Here is a 19556-nt window from a genome sequence, read left to right as displayed (position 1 = left end):
AAATCTCTCTTTATATTACTTTCCGGATTTGCAAGCCAATAAATTTTGACCTTCCTTGCTGGGTCGCTGAATCCAACTCCAACACGATGTGCTGCACCGATCGATTCGGAGTTTAGGACGGCCCGAAAACAAAAAGCGTTACTGGAGTTAAACAAAAAATCTTCCTTTTTTATTTGGATTAGAATATAATTTTTATTCAGGTTATTCATAAGTCTTACATGTTTTAAAACAAGATTTGAGAGCTCTATTTGATTAGAATTAGAATTCCTAGCTATTCAGGTTACCTAAAAAGTCCTGCATATGTCATTATAAAACAAGAGGGCAATAGATAGACACGAACAAATATGGTTTAACATTCATAGAGTTAGTTAAGGGACGATGGACGAAAAAAATGACCTGAAATTTTGGCACTCTGGTATTAGGTATAGACTCAAACTAGCTACAAAGATTTACAAGAAAAAGAGAGTAAATATTTTTTTTATAGAAAATAATGGAAGCGGGCTGGTTGTTTCCCACGTGCTGGGCTGCTCATATCCTTAGGCCCGTTGGTTCCCCGCTGGGCCTACATGGGCTGGCCGATCTCCTGCTAGGAGTCGGTCTAACAGACCTACCTCTCCGGCTCTCCCGTTCACCTCCCACTACCCGTCTACCTCGCTCTCTCGTGGCTTCCTGGCGGCGGCTGGGCGAGCGGCGGCGCCCTCGTTGGGCCCTTCACCGACGACGAGCATCCATCTGGTACGCCCTTCGCTTCCCGTCCCTTCCCGCTGTGCGAAACCGAGTACCCCCAAACCCTAAACCGTAAGCTGTGTATCCGGATCTGACCCAGTTACATGCATTTGCATATGTTTTATACACACAGAAACTTCGTTTTCTGCAAACATATTTATCGGGTGCACATATTTCCACCGATGTTATGTACTGGATCCGCCCCTGCCCTTGAATCGATGACCTTTAGCAGTTTGGCTGTTGTTGCCTCTCCCTGCATATCGGTGTAATCCCGTTCAGAATACAGAAACTGGGAGTTTGGGAAAAGAATGGGGATTTTTTCATATGAAAGAGACACATTTCTGCCACAAATTATTATGCTTTGTATTGGTGTAAATGAAATACCTTGGAAACTTGTAAGATGGCGATTCCAATCCTGAATGCCACCCAGCAGTACTGGCTTTGTAAACTATCTGTAGTTGATCCCATTTAATATCATGTTTATACATGCTTATATCTGTGTGCTTCTAGATGTTTGTTTATGGATTCAGAGTGGACGCTGAGTTTTTCTTCAAGTCTCATTTAGTATTTTGATTCTTGTTTGATGTGGTGCAGGTGGAGAATATTGCACTCACATAACTGATATTAGGATGAGTCTCTGTACAATAGCACGACGACTATGCCTTTCAAAACCATCCTTTGGCAGTTGTCTTTCAGCAATTTGTGCTCATCTATACAGCACTGAGGCTGCAAAGGACACAGGTGCTAAGAACTTCAAGTACCCTGATGTATACGACCCATACGGGCCTATGCCGCCACCATCAGAGAAAGTTGTGGATCTAGCTGACCGCATCGCTGCTCTCCCTCCTGAGGAGATCAAACAGATTGCTCCAGCCCTTCTCTTCAGACTGAACCAAGAGCTGCCACAGGCGATATCTGGCCAGGGTTTCAGTTTTGGTGCTCAGGGTGGTTCTGGGGCTGGTGCTGGGAAGGCTGAGGAGAAGAAAGCTGAGAAGACAGTCTTCGATGTCAAGTTGGAGAAGTTCGATGCTGCTGCAAAGATCAAGATCATCAAGGAGATCAGGACATTTACGGATTTGGGGCTGAAGGAGGCAAAGGAGCTAGTGGAGAAGGCCCCAGTCATTCTGAAGCAATCGCTCACAAAGGAGGAAGCGGAAGCAATCATAGGGAAGATAAAGGCAGCTGGCGGTGTTGCTGTGATGGAGTGAACGAAGGATGATCATCTAGACACAACACACCTTTTTTTTATTTCCTATTTTTGTTGCCATGATCAGGCATTTGAGATTGCACATTGCAGTGCCTTTATGCTGATGGAGGAAATAGTTAAGCTACTATTGGTAACCAAGGCGAGATGGAAACTAGAGGTTTAGTTGCTGTGATGATAGCCATGTCTTGTTCTAGAATAAGCTGTTCTTTGGGCTCTACACAAAAATTTTCTGGTTAAATGTCATGGACACACCAGGGCCAAGGCCATGAATCTGGTGCTCATGTTGTATCTGCTATGCTATGACTTAAAACACTACACAGTTGCTTAGGTACCCTGATATCTTCTCAATGTCAGTTTCATTGCAATATAAAAGTTATATTGTTGTATTAGATCTGGTGTGCTTGGATGGAATTTCCAGTGACAGAAACTTTGATTCACTTGAAGTGTTCCTCGTTACAATAGTGAATAGTGAATTTTGGATTATTTTGGATGGTTGAATAGCATTCTGTGAGAGAAAATAAGCTGAAACAAGCGGGAAGTAGTATAGCCGAACGCCCTGAAATTTGTAAAGCTGAATAAGCTTTCAATGCTATCCATATCAACAGATCAGTGGCGCACCGGGCTGAGCCTCATTCCGTCCTCCATGCCTGGAGGAAGAAACAGAAGTCAGTCCCTTGACCCTGGATGCCGTTCCCTCCGCTGTCCTCTTGGATCTCCGGTGGCGCGCCGGGCTTGAAGACGAAGACTGCCTGCGTGCCCGGTCCGGCGAAGAGCCAATCGTGCACGTCCCAGATGACCTGCACCGGCGCCTGGTCGACGAGCAGCGTCTCGTTGCCCCGGAACTTCCACTGCAGGCTCTTGACGTGCAGCAGCACGAAGCCGTCCACCGTGATCCACATCTCGGGATCCCTGCTGGAGCCCGCGGCGGCGAGCGCGTACTCGATGACGATCTCGTGCTCCTTGCTCCTCCTGGCGTCGAGCCGCGCACGCGCCGCGAAGCTGCGGCGGCCGAACACGCTCTCCCGGCGGCACACCAGCACGGCGTCCTCCAGCGACGGCCGGGCCTTGGTTCGCTTGTACGCGTCCTTCTTGCAGTCGCCGAGCAGGAGGACGACCTCGTCGTTGCTGACCAGCGCGACGTAGTAGCCGCCGGCGGGCTCCGGGCTGCTGCCCGCCGCCGCGAACTTGGCCGAGCGCAGGTCCCAGAACATGTCGACGCGGTCGCCGCCGCCCACGTCCAGCGCCTTGCCGCCCTTCTTGCTCCAGAACGGCCACGGCTTGAGCTCCACCTTGTGGGTGACCGGCCCGTCGCCCTCGCCGGCGCCGGGCCGGTCGATGGAGATGGTGAAGGACTGGTTGATGAGGCTCTTACTCCAGACGGCGGTGACGAGGCGTGCGGCGCCGTTGATCTTGGCGAGGAACACCGACACCGTGGAGCACTGCGCCGCGGCGGCCGCCGAGGACGGCGCCCTGCCGGTGGCGGAGTCGTCGCAGGACGTAGCGGCATTGCTGGTGCACCCGACGCGCTCCTCCATCTTGCTGTACGGTTCGCACGATTTGGATCGCTTGTGCATGATAAAAAAAACTCCACCCGAATCGCTACGGATTAATAATAGGAATGAGATCAACCACATTGGCATGCGGCGTTCGACCCACGTTCGTCGTCGCGTTCGTCAAGCATGTTGGAAGATAGGATCAAGAACTAGGCTCTTCCATGCTCGCTCGTCATGGGCTGCATGCGTGGGCACGAACGGCATCAATGAATGGGCAATTAGAAAACAATAAATGAAACAAAGAACATGAATGAATCTAGAATTCAAGAAAAGAAAAATGGCTGGACAATTCGACGTGATGAACATACATTCATGTCCTTTTGCAATCGATTGTGGTGGAGAATTTCCTTTTTAGAAAGAGAAAAATCTGCGCGAGAAAGAAGGTTGACGGAAATGAAGAAATGACCCAGCCGGAAGACAGAACAAGACGGGCACCTCAAATTAGCTGTAATTTTTTTTTTCTTTTCTTGATATATTTCTACGTTTTATTTACAGGTGGGACGATCTTGCCCACTGGACTAGCTCCAATTACGTGCTGCCTTGTTAGTCGGCTGCTACTATTTATAGCCAGCTCTAGTTTGTAGAGATGTCGAGTTTAATTTGAGGCTCTAGCAAAGAAACGTACACGTTATGCTAGCCACGTTAGCATATAACCCCTTGTAAGGAAAATGAATCCTATTAGCCATTAAGTTTGAATTTTGGTGTTTGATGAATAACATGATCATTTGTATTAATATTGTTTGCTAGTATTTTTGATACATTTCAATAGGAGTAAAGTGGACTTGGGCTTAGGCAAAGGGGTGATTCGGATGATAACACCTCAAGCAAGATATTAGAAGACATGTTGAAGACCTATGAGATATGCAAGAAGTCCAAGACACAAGATAGAAGAAGCCGAATAAGACATGCGAAGAAACATAGTGAAATGGATGCTGCATAGCAGCACCGGACATGTTTGATGGTTGCCAAGAAAAGGCACCTGACGCACACGTGCTCTTTCCCGCGGGCTGCTGCAACAAGTCTGGTGATGTGCTCTGTGGAGCACCGGAGCGCATGGTGACAGCCAAAGCAGAGGTGGAAGACCCACCGGATGTGTTCGGCGATGTCATCGGACATGAGCTCCGAAACATTCGAGGGAAAATTGGTTCTATAGCAGTAAAAGATCGCGAAAATCGGAAAATACCATCGAAAAAACTCCGTTATGTAAAATACCATTGAAAGATAGAACTGTTACATAAAAATAGCATTCCGTCATGTATTGAGGTAACGGCGTCAGCACGGTTGCTAGACGTGGACCTCGCCGGCCATCGTGCTCACGCTGTCCCAGCCGTTCAGGTTCTAGAACAGCGTGTTCAGCAACAGCTTCCAGTCCTTATCTCCGGCGGTGGCCCCCCACCGCCGCGGCCGGACCTTGGGCAGCAGCGCGGTGCCGATCATCAGCAGGAACGGCGACAGCGCCGCGAGGCCCAGCGCCACGGCCGTCTAGCCGACGACGCTCAGCCCCGTGTAGTTGAGCAGCGTCAGGGCGACGTTGAACGTGACGATCGTTGTGACCCTGGCGCCACCGGGGGACACGGCGGGCGCCACGCGCGTGAGTTAGTCGGAGCACAGCGCCGGGAAGGCCGCGGCGCCGATGGCACTGCAGACATACTTCCACGTGCTCATCAGGAACCCCACGAACGGGCCGAACGCGCGGTCCACCCACACCACGTACCCGCCGTCGCCAGGCATCGCCGTCGACAGCTCGGCGGTGATGAGGGACTCCGGGACGGCCCACACGAATGGGAACACGAAGAATCCGATGAGTGCGAGGAGGGGCCCGCCGGCCTGCACCGCCGGCTCGGCGCCGTATGGCCCGCCGGCGACCTCGAAGAAGATGAGGAAGATGAGGGGGAAAAGGGTCAGCTTGTTCCGACCCCTCGCATGGCCGCTGCCGCTGCCGGTGCCGGTGCCAGCCACGCCAGTGATTGGGAGGTGGGTTGGGTCGCCACCGGGGAGGGTTACAGATTTGCCGGCAGACACCTTGGAGTGTAGTGGTGAGGTGTTGTCGCTTCCATGGATCCCCTGCTTCATCGTCGTTGGAAATTCACGGTAGGAGCAGAGCCCAGCAGGTCTGGTTCCCTGTGCTGTGCCGATGGTTTGCTTGCAGAACGAATAGCAAAGTGCCCGTGCAGCACATGCACATGGCGACTAGTGGGCCTGGCTTTAGTTGTACCACTCAAGTGCAGCACAGCTCCGGCGGCGGCGGCATTCGGCGAACCAGGGTGAGCGTGGCTCCGGTGGCGTAGCGCGTTGGCGCTAGAGTGCTCGGCGGCATCGTCAGAGTCAAGGACAGGCACCGGGCTTGAGCTCCGAGCTCCCTAGGATGAGGCTCTACCACTGCAGACGGCCTGCCCAGGTTGATGCGACGTACATGTTATTCTCCACGTCCTCCCATGACGTTTTTAGCCAAGTGGAGTCCTCGGACGGATGCCAGCAGACGGCGTTGACAGCAAAAGTAACGGAGTGCTAGATCACGGAACGGATACTCACATTCAATGGTATTTTACGATACGATGAACTTTCGATGATATTTTCCGAATCTCACGTTCTTTTGATGCTATGAAACCAATTTTCCCAACATTCTACTAGAGAGGTTGCGACGAAGATTGGAGGCAGACATAAGGCACCAGATATGGCACCGGACGACTACAGTGCTCCAACAACTAGTTCAACAGCTAGCTGCAGGCTAGGAAGGGCACTGGACATGTCCGGTGAGCCCCACTGGACATGTCCACTGCCTGCGCAGATCGGTTGTGAATGGCTAGTTTTGCATTTGGGGCTATATATACCCCTCATGGCCGACAATTTGAGCTGGGGCGGAATATGCTAAGGTGTATGAGTGTTGAGACACTTCTCTAAGTGCTCTAGCCTCTACAAGTGCTTAAGAGAAGATTAGGTTAGTTGACCACCGCTAAAAGCACTTGCTATAAATTCAGGCCTAGTGTTAGTGAGGTTTGCATACCTCTTGCTTGCTCGGTGCTTGCACGCACCATTGTTGTGTATTGGAGGGGCTTGTAGTCTTGCGAGACCACACCAATTACATTTGTGATGTGGCCGCCATCGTATACCGGAGGGAATGAGGCCCACGGCGATTTGGTCGGAACCTCAGTAATGAAGACGGAGGGGAGCCATTCGAGAGAGGCTAGCTTGGAGACCCACTTGTGCGTGAAAAAAGCCCAGGGGCTATCCACGGAGTTACCCAACAAGGAGCTTGATCCTTGCGAGGGGCTCCAATGAGGACTAGGGGGAAGCGAGGAGCTTCTCGATACCTCGGTAAAAATACCAGAGTTATTGATGGAAGTTTGCATCTCTATCACTTTTTAGCTTCCGCATTTATATTATGCACTTAGGTTCTGTGCTTTATATTCCTAGCTTAGTTCGATAAGCTAGTGATAGGATTGGAACCTAGATTGCATAACTTTTTTGTGGAGAGAGCAATACACCTAGCAAACCCTTAGTTGCATATTTAGATAGTTTATTTATTGCATAAGTTTTGACTAGGTGAAAATTAGAGGTCATAGTCTTAGAAATAGTTTTCAGTTTCCTAATTCACTCCCCTTAGGCGTCATGGTCCCTTCACCCCTCCAATCACAAATAAGCATGAATGGCGGCACAATTTTGGTGCTCCCGCTCCACATTCGCTAGGGCATGATTGGTTGGGTGAATTCATCTTAATCTGGCTTGTGCGATGCAATTTGATATGTTTGGTTGGTCGAGGAAGGGTTTGGGTCTAGCTTGGGAGATGCAGGAGGCGTCCGTTGTCCTGACTCTAGAGAAATGAGATTCAAATCCATTTCTCCACGGTAAGACTAGCATGTTGCGAAGCAAGTACTTGAGGTGTGCATAATGAGAGAGCGGGGATGTGGGCTGAGAGGCAACCAATCAATTTCTCTCATGGGCCTAGTTGCATGCAAGTAGACAACCAATCAAGTGCTTTTGTATCCATCAAGCATGGTTGATGTTCGCCTGATTGACTGGTTCTAACCATGCTAGGTTGGAACATGAAACCAATAGTGCCTTAGGTCGTGCAATGGCATATTTGCGGCCTTCTCGTTGTGATCCAATGGCTCTGCGTGGATGGAGGTGGAAAGGGGTCGTGCCATTGGCAAACCTAAGAGTTGGATAGTGAAATGGGTGAGGAAGAGGTGGCGGTGGTCAGTTTTAGGAGGAGGTCATGCGATGGATTAGGGTTCGGACTGCGGGTCAATGTTGGGAGAGAGGAGAGGCCTGAAAGGTGACCCGATGAGGATTGAAATGGAAGTTTAGGGTTTTGAGATTGTGGAGCGAGGACATATGCATATGGGCAACCATAGCAACATTAGTTATTGCTAGCTAACATACATACACTAAGGTCAGCTTCCAATTTGGTCATGCTCGAACCCGAGTACATCGGTGTTTTTATATCCTTTCTCATTTGATCCAACTTCTTCGGATTTCTTGCATCAAGAAATTCTAGCCCCCACCAGGTATCATCTAGGTCTAGACCATCTACCACATTATCATCAACTAAAGTTTCATGGACGGTGCCGTTGATGGTTTCTTAGACGGTTTCATTCTCGGTTTTCTGGCTAGTTTCACGTATGGTATCCCGCATGGGTGTGCGGATTGTATCATGTGAGACTTCCTCAGGTAAATTCTCACTGTGTAACCTATGCTTAGTTCAAACCTTATAGTTTTTCATAAAATCCCTACACAATATAGGACAACAAATCTGCTCAATGTTTCGAAACTGCTTTTGTTTTTTATAATCAACACATTGGGAGTATCCATCAACCCATACATTGTTTGCCATGCACCCCATGGCTGCCGTCACAAAGAATCAGTGTCTTCCATGAACTTGGCAGATATAGGATCTAAGTACATCCATATGTGAATAACATTCCGGGTATGACAGACCGTACTAATATATATGGCATTCAATTTAATGAAAAATGTCCCTTAAGAATCATACGATGAGCCGATGGTGAAAATAATTTTAACTGCAGGTTTGATGTCCAATATGGCCTGCCGGCTTTTAAACCGGCAGTGAAATATTATATCTCCAGTTCTGGCCAAACTAGCGGTGAAAATCGTACGGCAAAATAAGATATGTAGTAGTGATTTTGTCTATCTAATTTCATATCCGTATTAAGAAACAAAGTGATTGATAAATCCATCCCGATAAATCCATCCCTACCGTCTGCCTTCTCTGCGGGGCTTGGCTGTGCAGTGCTTGCCCGGCCGGGGTCGTCGTTCGTCTACAGCGCGTGCAACGTGAGATCGCGAGGCGAATAGCCGCGCGCGCACCGACATTCCATTCTCCTGCTCGTTCCAACATTCTCGACGGATGCCGGCGGCGTGCGGCCGCATGCAGGCCGGGTAGTGCCGTGGTTTCATTCCACCCCCACCCGCAGCTCCGATCACGTTCAGATGATTGCAATGGTCAGCTGATGGACAAGTTTTTTTGTCGTCTGCACTTTCAACTCTGTGGGCACACACACGCGCCAATTATTCAGTATCCAGCTAAAGCCAAAGCTTCTCGAGCGTGCGCCAGAGTGGAGTGAGAGGGCGACCAGCCCAACGCCGGCGCTGACCACCGGCCGCACGTACGCAGTCGTCGTGGCCGAGATACTAGTTTTTTTCGAAAGGGACGAAGATTACCGCCAAATTGGTCCGGTTACGGACTACGGAGTTCATCTTTTCTCAACTGCTCTTGAATCATAACGCTGACATTTTCGGGAAGCATGCAGAAGAAGATGAACGGAGACCGACAGGCGACAGCTATGCTAGTATCTAGCGTTCTCACCGTACCACCGGTGCCGCGAAAGGAACGGCTCTGATAATTCTCCCTCGCGCCGAACGTCTCTTCCTCTCGCGCTGTCAGTTCCTGCGCTGATGGCGGCGGCGGCGGCGCGGCATCAATGCTCGCTTGCTTGGTCAGAGACTCAGAGTCACCGTACCGCCGCGGCTCTATGTACCTTGTCGTCAAGTCAAAGTGCGGCGGCGGCGCAGATTGGTAGCGCCAGATGTGACTCACACCGCCGGCGCTCATGATCTATGTGCTGGTGGCCTGGTACCCACGCCGGGACAGGACCGGGAGTGGCCGGAAAACGGGAATTGGAGCCGCACCATGCCACCATAACACTAGTCACATCCAAGGTTTTTTTTACCGGTAGAAAAAAAAATTCGTCACTTGCCGATAAATGCGATATTTCGGAAATTTCAGACCAAATTTAAACAAATTTAAAAATTTTCAAAAAAAATGACAGAACTTCAACTAAAACTATCTCTAATCCTTGCACATCACATTTGCATATAATAAATAGCAATATATCACAAGTTATAACACACAATTGATATATCATAGCACGGTGCATCATGATAATGCAAAGTCCTAAATATTAGTAGTCTAACAGTCCCAAATAGTAGTCTTAACAGTCCCAAATATTACACCTAAATGGAGACTTGGAAAGTCTCAATATTACATGTCCATGGCATTGCAAATTAATGAAGTGCCCAATATTACATGTTTAAATACATCCCAAATATATGCAAAATGCTGGAACTTGCACCATACTGCAGCTCCATATCTTCTCCTTTGGGGCTTCGGTTTGCATCACCATTGACCATTAAAGCATCCATATGCTACAAAAGTGTAAGTCAACATTTCACATGTAAGGTCTATGTAGCTAAGTTACTATGGGAACTAAGTTGAAAGCTAATAAATACATAACCAAGTCAATGGGGAGATTCTTCATCTAACCTTTTAGAGATCTTTGATACTCTTGAGAGTTGGTTTCTTCTTCCTAGTTGACCTTGGACGGAAATGAACCGGTTTCTCAATCCTAATACTTGAACTACCACGAACTCTACTACCACTAGCACCTTCACCTACACAATCATAATTTTCATAAAGGAACTTGAATGTTGAAAATAACCAAAACAGCTAAAGCAAACTGAAACTCACCATCTCCTTTGGTTACACCGGACGTACCACCATCAGCTTTGTCTCCCTCCACATCATCATCACCTAGGAAGCAAAACAGATTTTCAACAAAATCACATGTTATTCACAGTAAATTAGAAATCACAACTGCTATAGTTTACTTGAACAAAAAGCTCACAATCACCTTCATTGTCAGAACTAGCAGAGCTGTTGTCCTGTAACTCAGCATATATTGGGCTACCATGTGGAGAATCTGAATCAGAGTCATCTTCAAATAAATCTTCAGGTTCATCTTCCTCCAATTGCACCTTCCTTTTCTTCTTACCGCCCTTTTGACCGAAACAAAGTTTCCTCTTGAATGCAGCCACTTCCGATATGTCCATCTGTAGCTCATCAATAAGAAAGCCTCCAGGCATGGTCCAATCATCAGCCTCAAGGTGATATTCATCCAGTATCGGTGTAGACTCAGACCTAGAGTGGCATAGCCAGTCCATGATGGGGTTGGCTTCATAAAAAAAAGCAGCATCCATCATCAAGCTATATGGATCTGTCTCCTTCTCTTTAAGGCTTTGGAAATCAGCTTCAAATTGTTGGATGTACAGCTTCAGATTATAATGAACATAGACCAACTTCATAAGCTTGTCATAACTCAACTTATTTCTCAATTTAGTATGAACCAGAGCAAAAGTACTCCAGTTTCGCTCACATCCACTTGATGAATTGCATTGTGAAACAATGCGTATCGCAAGTTTCTGTAAATCTTTGCACTGACCTCCATATGAATTCCACCAATCAGCTGCAGTGAATTGATTGAATTTAGCATTTAGTTTACAAAAACAAATATACAAACTGATTTAGCCAAGAAAATATAATACCTGGACTGATTTGACCACGAAGTGCTGAGCTCCGAGCCTCTAATGATCCAAATAACATTTTCTTTTGACTGAATATGTTCGTAAACTGGTCAATAGCTTTGGATGCCTCCTCTGGTGAGCTTGCTAACTTTTTGAGTGCAACAACTATAGCTAGTACAGTAGAATGATTTTGTGCAATTTTTGAGTGATACAGCGATTCAGGGTCAAGTGCAGCAGCTAGGAATGGGAATAGGTAAAGAAGTATTAGTTAGAAAACTCCAACAACTGAAATAGAATGCAGCAGCTAATAATATTGTAAGATGTTGACATATTTTCATGTAAAATAATCAGCAGTAAGCATGGTTGACATATACAGCTGAAGTAATGTTTATGGCTGCCAATATTGATACGAATAACACAACAAATGCATGAAAAACGCTATAGATCAGTCTACAACAAGTCTACTAGTTCTATGAGCAAGTTCAATAAAAAAAATACATGAAAAAGGCATAAGTTATAGAATTTTCAGTGCAGCTCTTAATTCTGTACCTGCAAGCATGAGAGTTTCATTGAGAAGATATCGAGTTCTCCGATTTATTACTTCATTGATCCTATCTAGGAGATCCTTTGTAGCTTTTTTATCATGCTTCAATTTAGCAAATATTTCTCTCTGAGCTTTTAACATCCTTGGAATGAATCCAGATATTGTCCCATTCTTCTGTTGATCAGCAAATCGAAGCACACAATACAGTGGTGTGACAGCTTTCAACACCAACTCCACATCTTCCCACCACACCCTACTTGTCAAGCAATCATATGTGAATTCATAGTCTGGATCATCTTTCCATTCACTATTTGCCCAATCATTGGACACCATCCATGCTTGAAATTTATTTTTTCTGTCCCAAAAACTCTGCAAGAATAAGAAAATTGTGCCAAATCTGATGGCATTCCATCGAGTCAATTCTCCGCCTATCTTTTCTCTCATCGTAGCATGAATCCTAGAAAAATAAGGACATGTGAGCTGCACTTCTACATGGAGAAAATGCATGTTCAGCAGCTGGGAGCTATAATCAGCCCTTACTTTGCATATGCAATAGGTAGAAGCTATGTTCAACAGCTACGAGCTATAATCAGCTCTTACTTTGCATGTGCAATAGGTTGAAGCTATGTTCAGCAGCTAGGAGCTATAATCAGCCCTTACTTTACATGTGCAATAAATAGAAGCTAAACTAGAATAATCTATGATTTATTGTTTCTTCTAATCTAAACATAAACAAGTCAAAGATAGGAGAGTTACCTATTATGGCTGTGGAAGAATTTGCATATCCGTTGTGCACTTCGCACTACTTCATTAACCTCAGCAAAAGATGATATTTCTTTTAACATCAAGTTGATAGTATGTGCTGCACATGGCTGCCAAGTGATATGTGGATGTTCAGCTACAAGTTGCTTGCAAGCTGCCTTATAGTTGGAACCATTATCAGTCACAATCTGAACAACATTATTTGCCCCAACATCATCTTCAACTACCTTTCTAATATGCCCATAAATAAATGCAGCTTTTTGGGAATGACCAGTTGCATCCACAGAACTATGGAAAAACATGCCGCCACCAAGTACCTTGCTGCAACGTTGCCGCTCCGTCGCAGCCGTTCTGTCTTGCCCACCAATGGCATTGGCATCTGGTTCTTCTATCCTCAGCATGGCGTTGTGATGATGTTTTGGACCTAAAGACTGACATCAAAAGAAAGTTTTCTAATTACCATTGATACTTCTACTAGACAGCACCTGAACCATAGAACACAGTAAATATATAGATTAAATGATTTGAAGCTTTTATCTATTTTCCATGCACCTCAAACTGAAACATAGAGTTAACTCCATCATGACTTATCTTCTTCCACGATTGTACTGAAACTCGGTGACAATAAACACTTATTTATACCAGATTATAACAAATATTCCGTGACTTTTAGGTGGACAGTTTAGTCCAGATAAATGAAACAACAAATTTCATCTATTAAGTGCACAGCTTATTGAGCAAATACAAAAACTAAACACTTATTGCAGGCCACCCCATGCATAAACCATAATTGCATATGCATACTGAGCCCGTACCTGGGCAGTCCGTGCTTGGCGTGGCGAGAGCGACTTGCCGACCCAGGTGTCGTGCTTCGTCAGGAACTAAGCTGCATAAACGGAACAAAATTGAGCTGTGTGTCATTGCATCAGAGAAAGAGGAAGAAAATAAACCTGGATTTCCTAGCACACTGATGTTGGTATACATACGGACATGATTTCTGTACTACTAACTAGTTGCTAGCACTTGGTGCTCATCACACAGGCAACTGTAATGTGGTTTTGATGAATTTACGCAACATTTCAACAAGAGAGAAAAAGGAAGAGATAATCAAAATTAGAACTGTAACCAATTTATATGGCACTTATAACCGCATTTATATTGTTTTCAACAGATTCATATGGCACTTATAAACCAACCAATTTACTGTACAAAATAAGGGTAAGAACCCAATCACTTGAAATTTAGAAAATAAGGGTGTACTATCACTATTTCTGTACAAAAGTCCAAGGAAAAACTCTATCCACCTGTGAACTAATATCAGACACATAAGTCACAAGCTCACAGCTAAACATGATTCAAGCACTGCGAACAATTAGCATGCACAACTTAAGAATGAAATCTACATCCTTTCTAATGCCAATGGGAAAACAAGTGATGGATAAAACTTAATCACCAGTAATCTCCACAGGAACACCTCCTTTTCACAAAATGGTGGAACCTGGAATTGTTTCTAAAGATAGCATCCCTGCTTTCCACCTTCAAATGAACCTCAGTGCTGAATGGAAGTCTAGACAGATCAGCCAGCATGCTTATCTAGGCAATAGCCACAGCAATCCTTTCACTCTAATAGTACAGAAGCCTCTCCTTTGCACTATTACACTAAAGCAAGAGTGATGAACATTGAATGCTACAAATTATAAATTACTTGTGTAGAAATTGCATAAGAGGAGTAGAGGACACAAAAGGAAATTCAAAATAGGAAGTAAATCATGCTGCTAATAGAACAGAAATCCAACACAAGGACTATCATCCAATGTAGTATATCGATGGAACAAATGTGACTCAGAGATGTCCTAACTCGAGCTTAGTAGGGTCATGGGGATAAACATGAACTTATACATGAATATAGATGGTATATGAGAATATAAAGCCTAAAGATTGGACCAATTTTCCTCTCTAAAAATCTGTATACCACATGCATTTTAGATCTGAACATTATTGATGGGAAAAGAAATTATCAGTGACTTCAGATGCTTGCTGCTCAGTGGTCAGTGCTTCCAGTTGCAGATATGGTTGACGATGCATGCAGTGTAACTATGGTAAGATGGAATCTTCACAAATAATCTTAACGGCCGTTGTTAATGGGGAAAAATAAGATGAGAGGCCTCAGGTCAATGTAGCACCTGCTTGCTTGTGGCAGCGACCGGAGTGACGCGCCGTCGGCAGCTCTCCGCCTTCCCCGCTTGTGATTTAGGTCCTCCACTGTCGGCAACCCCGTGCCCCCGTCACCACCGTCGGCAGCCCCGTCACCACCGTCGGCACGGGCGGGGAGGGCTGGCGGCGCGCCGGCACGGGCGGGGAGCTAGGGAGAGGCCACCCGCGCGGCACAGGCGTGAGGGCGGGCGCGCGGCGCAGGCGTGAGGCGGGCGCGCGGCGCAGGCGTGAGGGCGGGCGCCGGCAACGCGCTGGTGCCGCGGGTGTCTGTGTCGGTCGGGACTCAGGAGCAGAGGTCGATTTGGGGAGTAAAATGAGTGGATTTAGGGTTTCGGGGGACTATATGGTGGGTTGGACGGCGGGAATCCGCGTTCTGGGCCTTTTGGCGCGCGATTTAGGCGGGGAGGCCGAATTCAGCTGAAATTTTTGACCGGCATGGGATTTTTTTCGGGACCCACCGAAACATACGAAATTCCGAAAATGTTTTCCTTGGTCACATCCATTCGTCCGCGCAGGCTCCAGTTTTACTACACTTTATTTAATTTAAAATCCGGCGTCAACGAAGTACTCCCCCGTTCTAAATTATAAGTTGTTTTAATTTTTTTCATCTATTTTGCTATGTATATAGATATATTATTATATCTAGATATAAAACAAAATAAATGTATGAAAAATAAGTCAAAGCGAGTCCATCCATACGTAGTTTTACAAAGTGAGTATTCATACGTGGATGCTCTTACATCTGTAGATATGCACGGCCGCAAGTCTAGATATGGATGGACGTATTCACACTACTAAAAAAAAACTTAATGGAGCTGGACATTTTTGATTAATGGAGGCGAGTATTGCAATCGCCTCCAATCAAAGGTCACGGTTAATCCAGTCTTTTGGAGGCGGTTGCCTTGCCCGTCTCGGTTAATCGATTAATGAAGGCGGTCGCATTAAGGTGCCCGCCTCCGTTAACCAATTCAAAGAAAAAAAAACCAGCAAGCCCAATCGAGCCCGCTGTCGTCATCCGCCGGATCTAGACGCACCTCCTCCTCGCCGGATCTGGACGCGGCCAGCCTCCTCTTCGTCGGATCTGGGCGCGGCCGGTGTAGGGTCGAGATGGCAGACCAGAGGGGTATGAATAGTCCTTTCTAAAATTAATCACGTCGGCTAATCGAAACAAATACGGAATTAAAACTATCGGTCTAGCCAAGACTACATCCCTCTATCTATATTCCCAAGCACCTTAAAAAGATCATAAACTAGCAACTAAGGTGCCGAGCTAGTTAGAGCTCACCTAACCAATTCTAAAAGCAAGGTCATATAGACCTATGCCACTATTACTTTAAGCTACAGGGGAGCTCCTGCACAACTAGTATGCAAAAGCACAAAGCCTAAGCTCACTAGCAATGCTCAATAACAAGGCAACTAATGCCAAATTAGAGAGCACAAATTACTTAGCTACATGTTAACGGTAGTTATCATCCATCATAAACCGTCAGCTTAACTTAAATAAATGTATAAACAGAATCACCAACATAGATTTAGGGGTTTAAACTAATAATGTCCATAAGTTTTGGTGAATATGTATTTTCAGCAGGGTTTATCCAAAAAACTGTCAAGATGGATCAAATCGTTAATTAAAAACACGCTTATCCGCAGCGAAAACTACTCTAGAAGGTTCCAAAAGACTCGGAAAGACACCACACCGAAGCGGAGGCCGAGGCGCTGACATATGGGGCCTGTTGGCCACCTGTCCCCACCTGGCAGTCTCTCCTTCGTACATCGGTTCTCCACCGTCTTAAGGATTGCATCTACGCCATTCTTTCAAGTCGGTTTGATCCAAGGGCTCAGGATTGACGCTCCGGTCTATATAACCAGCCCCTGCCCCTCTAGAGCACACTGCCATAAGTCAAGATCAGACCAAAAATTAGGGTTTCTAGAGAGAAGAGAATATAGCTCTAATTCTTCAAAGTTCTAGTATAGGTTAGCTAGCAAGGTTCAAGTAGAGTGTGGGCTATTGTTCATGATTCTGGATCTGTCGTCTGAAGACTAGTATAGCCATTGTATCTCTAAATTTATGACTTTGTGCTACTTAAATATTATGTTGCTATTTATTATGTTCCTAGTTTGCTCTAGTTATATGCTTGATATAGTTATGATTGATGATGAATTTATACATATGTTCGCAAGGCTCTTAGCTCAGTACTCGAGTGAGTTAAGTGGTCAACATTATGTAAGCATGGTGCTTAGATATTGTTTGCTTGCGGATGCATTCTGCACTGTGGGTCATGTGGTAGATCACGGATGCGACACTCCCGTTGAGTCTTTTGTAGTCCACTCTCTATTTGTAGAGCAAGTAGAACGCGATTGCAAATGGAGACAAGCTCTGTTCTTGATCTTTCTTAATAATGTTCCTTATGCATAGATTCAAAGTTAGTTATACTATAGATAAGAGTGTATATACTTGGGTGTACAAAAGACTTAGTAAATAAGGAATGACTTAGGAATCTTTTGCTCTTAACGAATCTCCTGCTTAGCCGTACTACATTTTATGAGTCTCTATTTCTATCTCTGGAATACCATTATTACCTTACACTTATTATTCATTTATCATTTGACTTACCCCTGCCATAGCATGAGAGTGGTTTTATCGTAAGTATATATATTTGTCAATATCTCTATGCCAGCATAACTCCATAGCTCCTCCCTATGAATAAAATATAAATAATGATACCTGGCATACTCTCAGGTGAAATGCTACAACGGTATATTATCTGTGCGCTTACAAATACTTTAATATATATATATATATATATATATATATATATATATATATATATATATATATATATATATATATATAATTTTCCTCTAAGTTTTCAAGTGTCATTTATAATTACCAACAACGCATTTCTGGCATCATGCTAGGGATGACAACTTAGTAAAGAGTGATACTATGAAATGTCAACATGTATTTCTAGCGCCGTTGCCGGAGAGGGGCACATGGCTAAGAGAATTGATCAAATAAATACTTATTGATAAAATCATAACACCTCTGCTTTAGAAGGCTTACCCTTGTTTGTCTTTGTTCATATCTTATATAGGGTATTGGAGGATTAGTTGTGATTTACCAATAATTTCCATCAATCAGAATCAACTAAATCAAGAGAAAGCTCAACACCAGTTTCTAATGCTATGGCTGACAAGACCCTACGTGAGTTCTCTGCCCCAAGCACCGAGAACATTCGCACTGGACCAACACTCAGAACTACCAACCTTGAGTTTGTGCTCAAGCCAAGCCTCATCAACATGGTGCAAGCTACCCCATTTAGTGGAAAGGCACATGAAGATGTTAGTGCTCATCTTTAGAATTTTCTAGAGATAAGTAGCACGGTCATCATCAAGGACGTTGCTCAAGACATCATACTACTTCGCTTGTTTCCATTCTCACTTGTGGGATGAGCGAAGCAGTGGTTCTACATCAACAAAGATCACATCAACACGTGGGCAAAGTGTTCGAAGGCCTTCCTAGAAAAGTTTTTCCCTGTAGGCAAGACCAATGCCTTAAGAGAAAAGATTTCTAATTTCCAACAGCAGAACAGAGAAACCATTCTAGAAGCATGGGAATGTTTCCAAGAATACGTTTCAGATTGTCCTCACCATGGAATGGAAGATTGGTTGTTCATGCAAAACTTTTACCATGGATTAACTCAGACAACTCAAGAACAACTGGATGCAACTGTTAGAGGATCATTTATGTCACTCACCCTTGGAAAAGCTGAAACTCTTATGGAAAAAGATAGCCTCTAATCAAGGATGGTCTCAATGCAATATGCAAGCATGCAATAAGAGCGAAGAAGTATCAGAAGAGGTGTGTGCACTGTCAACCATGATGGACGTCTCGTTGAATTGGCTTGAACAACGAGCCAATTATAAGAAAGATCGTCAAGCCATTCAAGATGCATTCAATGCTCAAAACACCTATGGAGAATATTTGGGGTTGAATTCCCTGAATATCAGGAGGATGCAAATATTGTCATCAACAATTCTGCTCCACAATAACATAGACAAGGATGGAATCAACAACAACGGTTAAATTACTAAGGTAAGTACCCAGGTAATTCCTATAATTCTTCTAATTCTAAATAGCCATCCTTGAGAGATTTGATCTTAGAACAAGCTAGGATTAATGAGAATATTTCTAAGAAGCTTGCTTTTAATGATAAGATCCTAAAAAATAAATACCAAAATGGATAGTTTTTCTTCCACCATAAAAGACGAACTTAGCTATAATAAAAAGATAGAGTCACAATTAGCCTAGTTGGCTGCTGCTCTGCCTTTTGCCACTAACCTTGAGAAGGTAAATGCCATAACCACAAGAGGTGGCAAGTCTACTCTTGATCCACCATATCCAACAAGGATAGGTAAGACACCAGTGGTAGTGTAGGAAGAGGAGAAGAGAACCGATGAAGTTGAAGAAGTTGGGCCACAAGAGTGAGAGTTACAACAAGATTTTTATGACATGACCCTCCTACCGTTTCCACGTAGAAATTGGAAAGCCAAAATGGATGAGCAGTTTGGTAAGTTCGTAGAGGTAATTCAAAAGTTATATACCAATATTCCATTGCTAGATGCCATATAGGTACCTACCTACGCGAAGTATCTTAGAGACATCCTCAACAACAAAAGACCACTGCCTTCCACTGAGATAATCAAGTTAACAGAGGAGTGTAGTGCG

At 45.0% G+C, this 19556-nt stretch overlaps 3 protein-coding genes and 1 non-coding gene across 4 annotated transcripts; 1 reads left to right on the top strand and 3 right to left on the bottom strand.

Moving 5' to 3' along the window:
- The first annotated feature begins 610 nt into the window (after nucleotides 1-610).
- On the top strand, nucleotides 611-2322 carry LOC136462969 (uncharacterized). The gene is made up of 2 exons (XM_066462025.1): nucleotides 611-735; nucleotides 1321-2322. The coding sequence occupies exon 2, from the start codon at nucleotides 1356-1358 to the stop codon at nucleotides 1932-1934; it is 579 nt and encodes a 192-aa protein (XP_066318122.1). The 5' UTR covers nucleotides 611-735; nucleotides 1321-1355; the 3' UTR covers nucleotides 1935-2322.
- A 50-nt stretch (nucleotides 2323-2372) lies between these two features.
- Nucleotides 2373-3928, bottom strand: LOC136462967 (uncharacterized). Its single transcript, XM_066462024.1, has 2 exons — nucleotides 3795-3928; nucleotides 2373-3665 (listed from the first exon to the last, which is right to left on the bottom strand). Exon 2 carries the CDS (start codon nucleotides 3571-3573, stop codon nucleotides 2563-2565), a length of 1011 nt encoding a protein of 336 aa, XP_066318121.1. The 5' UTR covers nucleotides 3574-3665; nucleotides 3795-3928; the 3' UTR covers nucleotides 2373-2562.
- Nucleotides 3929-9974: 6046 nt separating this feature from the next.
- On the bottom strand, nucleotides 9975-13014 carry LOC136465298 (uncharacterized). The gene is made up of 7 exons (XM_066464090.1): nucleotides 12608-13014; nucleotides 11857-12308; nucleotides 11329-11544; nucleotides 10638-11249; nucleotides 10475-10537; nucleotides 10271-10398; nucleotides 9975-10152 (listed from the first exon to the last, which is right to left on the bottom strand). The coding sequence occupies exons 1-6, from the start codon at nucleotides 13012-13014 to the stop codon at nucleotides 10274-10276; spliced, it is 1875 nt and encodes a 624-aa protein (XP_066320187.1). The 3' UTR covers nucleotides 9975-10152; nucleotides 10271-10273.
- Nucleotides 13015-18378: 5364 nt separating this feature from the next.
- Nucleotides 18379-18485, bottom strand: LOC136468350 (small nucleolar RNA R71). The gene has a single exon (XR_010761852.1). It is a non-coding gene; the product is annotated as a small nucleolar RNA R71 (small nucleolar RNA).
- Nucleotides 18486-19556: the final 1071 nt, after the last annotated feature.

This window comes from Miscanthus floridulus, chromosome 7, assembly GCF_019320115.1.
Source record: "Miscanthus floridulus cultivar M001 chromosome 7, ASM1932011v1, whole genome shotgun sequence".
NCBI lineage: Eukaryota > Viridiplantae > Streptophyta > Magnoliopsida > Poales > Poaceae > Miscanthus > Miscanthus floridulus.
Note: the sequence above shows the minus strand (reverse complement) of the source record. Positions and strands in the feature narration are given on the sequence as shown.